Raw genomic sequence first — 13,543 nt, 5'->3', positions numbered from 1 at the left:
CTGAGCCACTCAGGCACCCCCAAATATTCCAGAAACTTAATTTTAGTCTTTTTATTTTCCTTTACCAACATTTTTGAATGGTTAAAGTTCCAAAACAATGTTAAGCCTTTGTCCACTTCTGGTAACAAGTGCTTATGCATGGTAAAATAGGTAGAAGGCAGAAAGGAAGAAAACAACAAAGTTACATGCATTCACTTACCGAAGCCCCATACTATCCTAGGCCAGTTATTAAAATGGATGCTCTCAGTTTGCTCACACACCAGAATTATTGGGAACTTTGCAGCCATTTACATCTTCCATGAAGGCAAGTACTTTATAAAGAAGTATGTAGTTTAGTAAAATTTGCCGCCTTCTGGGTGCAAGCCTTAGATTAATGCAATGAATACATTATGGAGGTTATTAGTAACTTTTGGGAATGGGTGCTAGCTGCTTGCTTTCCTGGGATTTTCTGCTCTGTATCCCATTTGTACCTTGGAGCAACAATAATTCTGCTTGTTCTTTCTCTAGTTATTAGAGTATGGCAGTATAACATGGAAACCGATGAGAAGCTAGTAGTTTGAGCTGAGGAGAGAGAAGCTGTGATTGCTTCTTTTATGTGCAACTCGTGTACTTGTATCACTTGCATAGTTTTAAAATTTATCCACATGCAGGAATATTGAGTTTGAAAGTTCATTTTAACAAGGAAATGAAGGCCGCCTGGTGGTTCAGCGGAGCCTGCTTAAGATTCTCTCTTTTTCTCTCTTCCTCTGCCCCTCTCTTGCTCGCGTGCACGTGCTGTCTCTTTCTCTCAAGAAAAAAAAACAAAAAAAACAAAAAAAACCCAAAAAACCCCAAAAGGGAATGAAAGTTCTAGAATTGTTGAATCACTGTATTGTATACCTGAAACTAATATGACTCTGTATGTTAACTCTACTGGAATTAAAATAAAAAACTTTGAAAAAAAGGAATGAGGAGCACCAGGTAGTACAGTAGGTTAAGCTTTCGATTTCAGCTCAAGGCATGATCTCATGGTTCATGAGTTTGAGCCCCAGATTGGGCTCTCTCCTGTCAGTGCAGAGCCTGTTTGGATCCTCTGTCTCCCCCACTCTCTCTCTACCTCCCTTGTGCTCTTGCTCTCTCTCAAAAATAAATAAACATTAAAAATAATAATAAAAAATTAAAAAAGGGATGAAAGTAATTGACTCATCCTGTAAGTAAGCTGATTAGAGTCTGATTTAAGAAGTGCCACATTTTGGGGCGCCTGGGTAGTTCAGTTGGCTGGGTGACTGACTTTTCAGCTCAGGTCATGATGTCATGGTTTGTGAGTTGGAGCCCCACATTGGCCTCTGGAGCCCCACACCAGGGGCTTGAGATTCTCTCTCTCCTTCTCTCTTTGTCCACCACCCCCATCCCCATGTGCCCTCTCTCAAAATAAATAAACTTAAAAAAAAAATAGGTGCCACATTTATAAAGGTAAAAACAAAATCTTAAAAACAACATATAAGGTGAGGGGCACCTGGGTGGCTCAGTCGGGTAAGCATCTGACTTCAGCTCAGGTCATGATCTCACAGCTTGTGAGTTTGAGCCCCACATCAGGCTCTATGCTCATAGCTCAGAGCCTGGAGCCTCCTTCGGTTTCTGTGTCTCCCTCTCTCTCTCTCTCTCTGCCCCTTCCCCACTCATGCTCTGTCTCCCTCTGTCTCTCAAAAATAAAGAAACATTAAAAAAAAAAACCATACAAAGTGGGTTGATAGAGCTAGGAGTTGCCTTTCATTTATCATTCTTACTTGAAATTGGTATGTAGTAACATACTAAATTGGCTTGTGTATTTTAGCATGTCAGTTTAGTCTTTTTTTCCTCCTAAAACTAAGATTTTCCATAAAAATCTTTCCTTTAAAATTTTTTTTAAATGTTTATTTATCTTGAGAGAGAGAGCATGAGCAAGCGAGCAAGCAAGCAGAGAAGGGGGAGAGAGGGAGAGAGAAAATCCCAAGCAGGCTCCGTGCTGTCAGCGCAGAGCCTGACTCAGGGCTTGATGTTACGAACTGTGAGATCATGACCTGAGCTGAGATCAAGAGTTGGATGTTTAACTGACTGAGCCACCCAGGTACCCCCCCTGTAGCACAACTTTTGATATTATGTATTAAAATTGATTTTTCTTTTACCCTGTCTTCAGCCTTTACCAGCACAGGCTTTGACCGTCATACTTCTCCCGTGTTCAGCCCTGCTAACCCAGAAAGCTCAGTGGAAGACTGCTTGGCTCATCTTGGAGAAAAAGTATCGCAGGAACTGAAAGAGCCTCTACAAAAGGCATTGCAGATGCTCCTCAGCCAGTGAGTTACCCTTGCTGAGGGGGAAGGTGGTTCTCTAAGTAGTCTCTGGATCTCTCAGGCAGCACTGGATTGGTTAAGGCTTTGTTTTAGATGAACAGTGTCCCTTCTTCTACTTTTCTTCACTTTTTCTTTCTTTTGCTTTCCTAAAGCAAAGCACTCTGTGTTTTGAGTGACAACTTTTACATCAAAGTGGTAATTTAACTGTTCCAGCATGGAACAGTTGATTGATCATTTGTGTTTCCTTGTTGACCTGTCAGGTTTCAACAAATGCTTTAACTGCTTTGTAAATATAAATATAAGCTATTTCACTTGTCCTGACCACTTTTTACTACCATTCTGTCTAGAGGCCAACAGAAATGTAAGGGTTAGGGCTTTATGCATTGTAATATGGGGTTAGCATCATATCAGTATTTTAGGTATCCCAAATGTGGCTAAACTTTGGGCTTGTCCATGGAACTGCTGCCACGTTTTTATTGTGGGAACTTCTCTACTATGGTTTTGATCATTAAAGCTAAAGGCAAGAAGCTCCTAGTGAAAGTATATTAAAATAGAACCAAGTCATTTATTGTAAATCTCAAAATTTCTTTTCCTCTAATTCTTGCTGAGAATCATTAAGGAATTGGTATGAATTAGAAAAAATTTGTTTTAGTGAAGAATGATATCTAAAACAGGATGAAGACTGGTTTCTTCACTAAAAGGGTCAAAATTCAGATTCTAAATTACTGTTATGAGGTAATTCCTTATTTTCACGTAGGCAAACTTTGTGTGTTACTGTTTATTAGAAGGAAGCACTTTGCATTTAAGGAAAATTCAGTTTGTTTCTGCATATTCTGGTGACATGAGCAAATGTAAAAATCCAAATTATGTGTAGGACACTGAAATGAAAATCATGTTTGGATTTTCTTAATTTTATATAAATGTGAAGAGAAGATTATGGGTGTCAGAAAATAGATAGGAAATTTGGATGGACAGCAGTAGCTTTTAGAGTGTTCTGTGGAGCCTTTAGGGGCCCTGAGAAGGTAAGGGATGGGGTGAGTGGGTGGAACTTGTTAGGCCTTCTCCTGCTTCTTAAATCAGAATAGCTATCTTTTCATGTATTTTATATATCAAGGGTTAATGTAAGATTTGAAGAAACCTACTGTTTTGCCAAAAACAAAACAATTTTTAGAAGCTATTGGGATGTGGAGTAAAATAACTGAGTAGTAGAAGGGAAAACATTGTATTTCTAGCTTGGATATAAACTATTAGTGGCTTTAAGAAAACCATTTCTTTCTACGTCTAAATTTCCCCACCTATTAATTTCAACTTTACTGGGATATTATAAACACTCTGAAGAAAAGTGTTATATAGGTAAAGTATTTTTTTTTTTGGCATCCTTTTCATAATCTAGAGGAAATACTGATATCTTCTCACTGCAAAGTAGATTATATTTTAAAATACACATTTAGGTGAATACTTGGTGATTTTTTTCGCCCAAACCCTGAATACTAAAATAATTATTTATTTGTTTGTTTTAAGATTTTATTTTTAAGTAATCTCTACACCCAATGTGGGGCTCTAACTCACAACCCTGAGATAAAGAGTTACACGTTCCACTGATTGAGCCAGCCAGGCGCCCTTGACATAATTATTTTTTAAATCGGTACCTCTGGTACCAATCAGAGTCTGGCTTCTTTATGAATAAATTTTTTTCAGTAATCTACTCTTGAAAGTTGTTAAGCTCTGTTACTAATACCTTAAAAATAGCTAATTGATGATGGACTAGAAGTATTAAACAGGTTGGTGAGAATAATATTTAAGGTGGAAAATACCACCTACTCCAAACAGTTCTGTTCAAGTAGGAAGTTAATCCAGAATGCTTCGTAGAGTCAAGCACCCGCATTTTGAAAAGGTTTCCTCCTGCCCCTTTTTCTTCTTTGCTCTGTTCAAATAGCTCATCAGATAGGGCTGATTTTTCAGCTACTTGCTTTTCTATGTATTAAATTTTCTTTGAATATTTTAATCTGCTGGATCTTTTATGTGCATATATGTGTGTACATATAATGATTCAAATCATGTTTCATTCTGAAGGATGCTAAAGTACTCTAGCCTGATAGACAAACTACCAATAAGGACTACTGTGACCCACAGCAGCCTCAAACAGCTCAGGAAAGGAAGTGAAGGGACTGATATACACAAGTAAAGCTTCAGGGAGAATATAGGTAGGTAGACTATCAAGTTCAAGTTTTATAACTATCAAGTTCAAGTATCAAGTTCAAGTTTTATAACTACCTGGTATTTAGTGTAGGGCTTCTAAAAAATTCTAAGCTTACTTTAATGGTAATGTAATATCAGGAAGGTAGTACATAACATCTTATTAAAGAGGTCACCCATGCATCTTACCTCCTTGCAGCATCACTGTAGTATTAATTTGATATTGACCTGTATAAAAGAATGATACCTGTGTCATCAGAACTATTTTCTGAGGTATGTAGACCAGCACTGTACAATAGATACAATGCAAATCACATATATGTAATTTAAAGTTTTCTAGCAACCATATTAAAAATTGAGATTTTTAATATATTTTATTTAACCCAATATATTCAAAATATTAGTTTTAACATGTACTCAATATAAAATATTAATGAGCTATTTTACATTCTTTTTTCCTTACTAAGTCTTAGAAATCTAGTGTGCATATTGCATTTTCAATACATCAGTAGCCACATTTCAAATTAAAAAAAATTTTTTTTTACATTTATTTATTTTTGAGAGACAGAGAGAGACAGAGCACAAGTGGGGGAGGGGCAGAGAGAGAGAGAGGGAGACACAGAACCCAAAGCAGGCTCCAGGCTCTGAGCTGTCAGCACAGAGCCCTATGTGGGACTCGAAACCACAAACTGTGAGATCATGACCTGAGCTGAAGTCAGACACTTAACCAACTGAGCCACCCAGGTGCCCCAGTCACTAGCCACATTTCAAATGGTCATTAGCTGTATGTAGTGTCTAGACATTATTGTGTCATGTGTCACAATCCTAATTAAAATATGAATAGTGTGGCCTTTGGACCCAGAGCTAGCTGGGTGTGAATTCCTACATTGCTGCTTGCCAGCTGTGTGGATTGGGGATAGTCTCTTTGCTTTTCTGAGCTTCAATTTCCTAATGTGTAAAATGATAATAGGTAATATAAAATATAAACATATAAAAATATAAAACTGAACAGTAGGCTACCAATAAGTGGTAGCTATCATCAATATTAAATATTCTTAGGCTGAAGAGATCACAGACCAGATTCAGAGTAGAAATGCCTTTGGAATGGATTTCAAAATCCTATAAAAAGCAAGATTCCTCTCCTTTTTTTACATATATGTTAATACTTTGCCCACTAAAGTTGGGGAGGTAAATTTTATTCAAGCTATTGATGCTTTCATATGCTACTTGGTACCAAGTATTTTTTGTTGTTGTTAATTTGTACATGAAACCAACCATGTCTTACACATAGTGCCTAAAACCCTCAATAAATTAGTGTTGTCATCCTTCAGTGATTTGAGATTTTGGTATGACTAGAACTTGCATGGAAATAATCAGAAAGGCTTATCTCTGCCCTCCAGGATTTTATGTCATAAGACTCCAAGTTAAAAATAGAGCTCCATTTACTGCCCTAGTTTATTCCAACTCCTTATATCCTCAATTGGAGAAGTCTTTCAGTGACATGTGTCTTTAATTTTTAAGTGTTTTAAATTTTTTGCCTTTTAAAAAAGTTAAATTTGTGCTTTTAATTTTATTAATGAGATCATTTTGTTACTATTTGATCTTATTTTAATAACCCAAGTGTTTGTTTATCTGCAACATGGAAATCCTGTTGGATAAGTTTCAATTATTTTAAAAGTGTGATTGTTTATCTTGCTGTGTTGTTAACTGCTTTCCCAAGCTGGTAGCGTACCTCTCAGCCTATAGGGAGTGATTGAAGAGAAATGCATACCAAATGTTAAAAGCCACATCTCATACAAAACAATATGTGGAATATATTCTTGGGTACCTTAGCAAAAAGTTCAACAGCAGAATAGTGATTGTATATTTATTCATCTGGAAATTTAGAATTTTCCTTCTTTGTGACCCAGACTTTTAAAAAAAAATCTCTACAGGCCAGTGACATATCAGGCATATCGGGAATATACACTGGAGACCACAGTTCATGCCAGCGGCTGGAATAAGGTATTAACCAAATTATCTTTTCTCTTACAAAATTTTAGTGTGTTGATAAAGTGCAGGAGAAATTGCTAACGTCATAGAAGTGAAAACTGTTAGAGCTCGTTATTTAATGCATAAATCCAATTGTATAAGTGGATGTTTTTGATTAAAGTGGTTTTTTGGTTAATGCTACAAGTTTTTGGTTGGCCCAAAAATATGTGTCCCATAGTGTGCTGCTCTTCTTATCTGTTCTCAATTTTCCATCATTTCTTCATTTTTCTATATTGGATATGACATTTATCTCCAGGTGGTTATTTGTTACCCTGTGTGTATGTCTTGCAGTAGAAAAGAATAAGAGCTTCACATGGGAGACCACTTCTTCTGGTTTTCTCTTTCTCTCTTTCTGTTTCTCTCTTTTGTTTTTTTGTTTTTTTATTCCTCTGGTTCTCTTAAATGAGTAATACCATTTATGTTTACAAGGTATCTCATGTCACGTCTCATTGGATCGTTACAACCATCTTCTGCAGAGAGCAGAATGGACTTTATTACCTTTTGTTTTGTTATTTTTTTATTTAGTTAGATCAGGTGAGTAATCAGAGAAAAAAGTTAAATGAATTGTCCAGGACCCCTTGGTTAGGAAATATTGGAACCAGCACTAGAGCTGAGATCTCAGATCTTCTGATCCCAGCTTTAGTGTTTTTTCCACTGTACCATACTGCTTATCCATAATCTCAGAGTGTATTATCTATTTATCACCTTGAAAAGGCAGAAAGTCTCAGGGGATGCAATATAGGAAGGCTCAGCTCAGGAAGAAGTGTGGCCCTTAGTGATATTGTGCAAGGAATAAGAAAATTCAGTAGAATTACTTTTATAAATAGGCACGTCTACTCTGAATTTAAGTTTTTATTTCAGACAACAATTCCATATATCCATATATATTCCGTATATCATCACAACAGTTGCACTCCTTAATCTCCATCACCTATTTAAAAAAATTTTTTTTAATGTTTATTTTTGAGAGAGAGAGAGAGAGACAGAGCATGAGTGGGGGAGGGGCAGAGAGAGAGGGAGACACAGAACTCAAAGCAGGCTCCAGACTCCATGCACAGAGCCCAACGTGGGGCTCGAACTCATGAACCACAAGATCATGACCTGAGCTGAAGTTGGACACTTAACTAGCTGAGCCACCCAGGTGCCCCTCCCCATCACCTATTTAACCCATCCCCCCACCCCTGCCCCTCTACTCAGAATTGTTAATAGTATGAGTCCAATCATGTGACCCTACTACGTAATTGATGAGTATTATTTTTATTCACCTTATAATACAGGCTTTAGAAACATAGTCTTTGTAACTGGACTTGTTTCAAATATCAGCTTTGCCACAGACTAGATGCATATCTTTGGACAGTCCATTAAGCTCTCTAAATCTTAATTTTCTTGGTTTTTTTTAATTGTTATTTATTTAAGTAATCTTTATACCCAACATGGGGCTGAAACTTACAACCCTGAGATCAAGAGTTGCTTGCTCTTCCAACTGAGCCAGCCAGGTACCCCTCTAAATCTGAATTTTCATATACATAAAATGGACCTAATAACAACTTATAAATTTTACTAGATTTAAATGACATAATATAGTTAAATGCTTATTTAGCACATTGCCTGACACCATAGTAAGCACTCAGTAAACAGTGACTATTAACATTACATTTAACACCTAAGAACTTGTTCTCAAATAGTCACTATTATGGATGGGGTTCTACTATGTTATTTAACTACAAATAACTTATTTAAGAAGTTTGTTTTATTTCCTTTCTTGGAATAAAAAAACACTCTTATTTGGATGTTTGAAATAGATTTGTTTGTTATATAAATAAAAATGAGCTTAGTTATGATATATTTCTTAGTATATCAAATAACACATATTTAGTTACCTAATATTACTAGCCTTCTTCCCCTATTTTATGTTATCTTTCTGTCACTCTTGACTAGTGACTGTTAATCAATTCTTGTATGTTCTCCTCCCCTTGATCCTGTGGTTATCCTAAAAAACAAATCTGAGTAGACCCCAGACTTCATTATTTTGTCTTCACCCATCTGATTTTTCCATTCTGTGCTTCATTTTAGTCTCTTATCTGGACCAAAGGCCATGGCTGTGGCTTGAATACCTCATGTAAATGAGGCATGCCAGTTAGAGTATTACTTGCTCTGCTGAATCCATTATTACTCTCCTATTAAGTCCTCTAGGGCTGAAAAGAATATGGCTGTCTGGTAGGTAAAGACAGCTCAAATGAAACACCCATCAGAGAGAAGAGAGTAAAATGTCCACAGAGCATGCCACATTAGGGAAAAACTGAATTATCAGTTTATCTGTACAGGGATTCTAAAAGCATCTTGGTAGAATACTCTTTATATCAAAAGAAGAGGAAAAATGTTGGTCACAAACCTGTATTAATAGTTTATTTTTTTTCATGTTTAACAGTCTTTAATTCAAATGTGAAAATTCAATACAAGCCATGTATAGGACTTGAGACTTGTTCTTTTAAAAACAAGAATGGAGGAATGCAACAAAATGATCTTTCCACTTTTTCTTCAGAAACTTTCAAAGAAAGGATAGATCATAGGGCAATAAAGATCCATTTAGTCATACCCACTTTTTCCCCCTACCAAGTCTTTCACCCATTCCAAAATTTTAATACACATTCCTGAAGGAAGATTTACTGTTAAGCTTGCTTACTTAATCATTTAAAAATACTTAGCACCAGCTTGCTTCCTATAATGGCAAACAAATCAAATCGTGAAACGACTTCAATATGCATTTCTTCTTTTTAAACCAAGGGGGTACTTATTTGTAGAAAGCAATGCTTAGCCTACAGATACATTTCCCAGAAATGGCATATGCCATTCAAAGGCTTAGATACGCTCATGCTTTCAAACGGAATACCTAGCCTAATGTGCATACAAGCATGAATGGCAAAGTTGAAGATCAATATTATAACTATTTTTTCTATTTATTTGAAGCATAGTAAAGGAAAAATTGGTATACTTTGGAAATTCAGTGGTGTAATAGTATGATTCTTTAGGAAAAGAAAGTACATATATAAATGTAGGTATGTATGGGGCGCCTAGGTGGCTCAGTCATTTAAGCATCCGACCTTTGGTTTTGGCTCAGGCCGTGATCTCACAGTTGGGTTCCTCAGCGCTGACAGTGCCAGGCCTGCTTGGGATTCTCGGTCTCTTCTCTCTGCCCCTCTCCGCCCCTCTCTGACTTGTGCTGTCTCTGTCTCTCTCAAAATAAATAAATAAACTTAAAAAAAATGTAGGTATGTGTATGCCTAGAAAAATAATTGAAATATGTGCCAAAATATTAAATAATATGTAGTAATTATCTCCAAATTATACGTTCTTTTATTTCTCTCCACCACCCCTACATGGCTATTGTTTTTTCCCTATGTACTTATCTGCTTCTGAGGAAAAAAAGAACACAACCATCAAAGAGAAAAAGCCTTGAAATGCTTAGCTTTGCCTTTTCTTGGGGGTATAGACTCTGCCAGAAATACATTTATGCTCAAGTGCGTGTGCCATTGGACTGCTAACTATAATTATGTTACTTGTAAAATTCCATAACTGGTTATGGCACATTCATAATCACTGTATTTTTCGACTTTGAGTGTAAATGGCATCCAGAGATACACCACACTTTACATCTTATCTTACTGCCTTCTATTTTTCTCACTCTCCTTATATCCTTTATGTTAAACTAAACATTGTAGGGGCACCTAGCTGGCTCAGTTGGTAGAGCGTGCGACTCTTGACCTCAGGGGTATGGGTTTGGGCCCCACATTGGGTGTAGAGATTACTTAAAAACAAAATATTTAGGGGCACTTGGGTGACTCAGTCAGTTACGCATCCAACTTCAGCTCAGGTCATGATCTCACAGTTCGTGAGTTTGAGCCCCACATTGGGCTCTGTGCTGACAGCTCAGAGCTTGGAGCCTGCTTCAGATTCTGTGTCTCCTCTCTCTCTGCCCATCCCCTGCTCACACACGCGTTCTCTCAAAAAAATTAAATAAATAAACCTTAAAAAAAAAATCTTTAAAAAATAATAATAATAAAATAGAATAAACATTGTAACTGTAAAAAGAGAACCAGCTATAGTGTTAGTACGTACTGTTCATAGTATAATAAACTTTAGAAAAATAATAGCAAAAATAAAAATAAATATATTTGCCTTGGTTAATTTTTAGTGGCATATTTAATCACTAATATTTAAAATCTTTATTATTAAAATTTCAAGCATACGCAAAATCACTCAGCTTCAATAAGTATCAACATATGGCTGGTCTTGTTTCATCTATTTCCCCCGTACTCTTCTCACTCTCCCCGCAGATTACTTTGAAGTAGACCCTAGAAATCATTTTTTAAAAATATTTTTTAGGGGCGCCTGGGTGGCGCAGTCGGTTAAGCCTCCGACTTCAGCCAGGTCCCGATCTCGCGGTCCGTGAGTTCGAGCCCCGCGTCAGGCTCTGGGCTGATGGCTCAGAGCCTGGAGCCTGTTTCCGATTCTGTGTCTCCCTCTCTCTCTGCCCCTCCCCCGTTCATGCTCTGTCTCTCTCTGTCCCAAAAATAAATAAAAAACGTTGAAAAAAAAAATTAAAAAAAAATATTTTTTAAAAGTTTTTATTTATTTATTTTGAGAGAGAAGGAGAGAGCATATGGGTGCATGAGCAGGGGTGGGGAAAAGAGAGAGGGAGAAAGAGAATCTCAAACAGGCTCTGTGCTGTCAGTGCAGAGCCTGGCACGGGGCTTGATCTCACATGAGATCATGACCTGAGCCTAAATCAAGAGTCAGATGCTTAACTGACTGAGCCTCCTAGACGGCTCTCCTAAATATCATTTTTTTCAAAAATATGTTAATATGTATTTTAAGGATGATATATCCCTTTTTTTAACCAACTGATAATACCACTATTTTGCCTCAAAATATGAACAGTAATTCTGTCATCACATAATCTATTCAGTATTCAAAATTTTCCACTTGTCTCTTAAAGGTATTTTTCTAAGATGATTTGTTTGAATTGGGATCCAAACAAGGCCCATGCATTGCATTTGGTTGATAATTCTCTTGTCTTTACTTTAAAAAAAAAAATTAGGATATAATTCATACCATAACATTTACCATTTTAAAGTATATAGTTCAGTGGGTTTTTTAGTACATTCACAGAGCTGTACAGTCATTTCTACCATCTGATTCTGGAACGTTTTTATCTTTCCATAAAGAAACCCAGTACTTAGTAGTAGTCACTCTCCATTTCCTGTTCCTCTCAGCCCCTGGCAACATTACTGTCTTTTTAAATTTGCCTATTCTGGATATTTCATATAAATGTGATCATGTAACATGTGACTTAAGTGTCTTTTAATATGTAGGCTTATCCTCTCTCTTGTGTTTTTCTTTACTTACAAGTTATTTCTCTTAAATTTCCTACTTTCTGGATTTTATTGACATCATTGAGATGTCACTTAACATTCTTCTGTATCTATATTTCCTTTCCCTTGGTAGGTAGATCTAGAAGCCTAATCATATTTAGGTTTAATCTTTTTGGCAAGAATACTTCATTGGTCATGTTCCCTATTTCCTGTTGCATTACACTGTGTGATACATAATGCCTGGTAGTCTCAAATTTTATTTTGAGGTAGATAGGACAAACATTCAAACCTAATCAATTGATTAGATACAGATAAAATTTGTGGGATATGACATTTATTAGAATTGTTAAGTTATAGCATGGTTACTGAATAGTAGATTGATGGATCAAAATATGTATTTTATAATCACAAATATCTATTCTCCTGGAAGAGACCCTTGACGCTGTAAACTAGTATATTTTATTTCTGCACCAGGCAAGCTCATATATTCTTTAATAAAAAGATAATGTTGTTAGCAAAGTCTAACCTATTGGAGGAAGGTGCCATGTAGTACATATGAGGAGACAGTAAATGGAGGTATTCCTTTTTGTTGGTCAAAATTGCTTTAGCATTTCTTTACCAAAGTTATTAGAGGAAAAAATAACTTCTATGTTTTTGGGGATTACTATCATTTGGCAAGGAAATGATTTACAGAGAGGAATTCAAAGACTAAGACTATTTGGTTGCTTTTGAGTCCTAGAGATATGAATAGTGGAGACCTTCTAGGTATGGATGCTTGGGGATCCAGGTTTTTTTTAAAACACTTTCTTTAGTACTGTGGGAGGGGGAACACAAAAAAAACTATCGGGTATAAGGTGATAAGTATTGCCGATAGTACGTTGCCAAGTTGATGGAATTGGTTGTAGAAATAACTCATGAAGTTTTGTGTGTGATGACAAAAATTACAGGGCAAGTGAGTTTAACTATATTAAGACCATCTAAATTATACATAAAAGATAGTGGGCTTGGAAGTCCCCACATAGGTCCTTGAAGATAGTATGTCAAATAGGTAAAATAGAGCATGTATCACCAAGAGTGTTAAAATTAGAATTTGTTAGTTCTGTCAAATAACATTTCTGCACTCTGGTTACTGAGTTGCAAGAAAGATATAATTGGGTTGGAGAAGATCTGGGAAGAAATAACTTAAATGATTAAAGCAATGGAAGAATGGCCATGTGAAGAACAGACTAAAAGATTAGTAAATTTCAGCCTAAAAAGTATAGTGAACGAGAGGTAATATGATTAAGGACTGAAATTAAGACAGTAGTGAAAGAGGATTACAGATTTATCTCTAGACGATTACATAGTAAAACTAGGGCATCTACTTTTTGATATATGAAAGATAAATTTGGAACAAATAAAAATAAGTATTATATAGCAAGTATAAAGTGTTTACAACTCATTTCCCTAAGACATAATAGAGCTTAAATATGAATAACTTTAAAATATTTCATATTTGTAGATTATTAGGGGAATTTAGAATGTTTTGAGGTACAGAACATCGCAGGCCTTTGAAGTTGATATGATCTAAGACTGATCAACAAGCTGTACCTTACTGCTTCTGCTAAGACAAAATACTGGATCTAGATGAACAAT

General features: G+C 36.1%; 1 protein-coding gene across 5 annotated transcripts in view; it reads left to right on the top strand.

Moving 5' to 3' along the window:
* The window catches only part of BCL2L13 (BCL2 like 13), an 86,892-nt gene that overhangs the window by 36,408 nt on the left and 36,941 nt on the right, over positions 1-13,543 (top strand). For 3 of the 5 annotated variants that reach the window (XM_043563198.1, XM_043563194.1, XM_043563195.1), the window contains 2 exons: positions 2,156-2,312; positions 6,416-6,509. In XM_043563198.1, coding sequence (XP_043419133.1) covers positions 2,156-2,312; positions 6,416-6,509 — 251 coding nt within the window. Of the gene's footprint in view, positions 1-2,155; positions 2,313-6,415; positions 6,510-13,543 lie in introns of those variants that run through there. The other 2 variants (XM_043563196.1, XM_043563200.1) reach the window with 2 other exon arrangements.

The sequence above is a fragment of the Prionailurus bengalensis genome, chromosome B4 (assembly GCF_016509475.1).
Source record: "Prionailurus bengalensis isolate Pbe53 chromosome B4, Fcat_Pben_1.1_paternal_pri, whole genome shotgun sequence".
NCBI classification, from domain to species: Eukaryota; Metazoa; Chordata; class Mammalia; order Carnivora; family Felidae; genus Prionailurus; species Prionailurus bengalensis.
The sequence above is the reverse complement of the archived record's forward strand: the minus strand, read 5'-3'. Positions and strand labels throughout refer to the sequence as shown.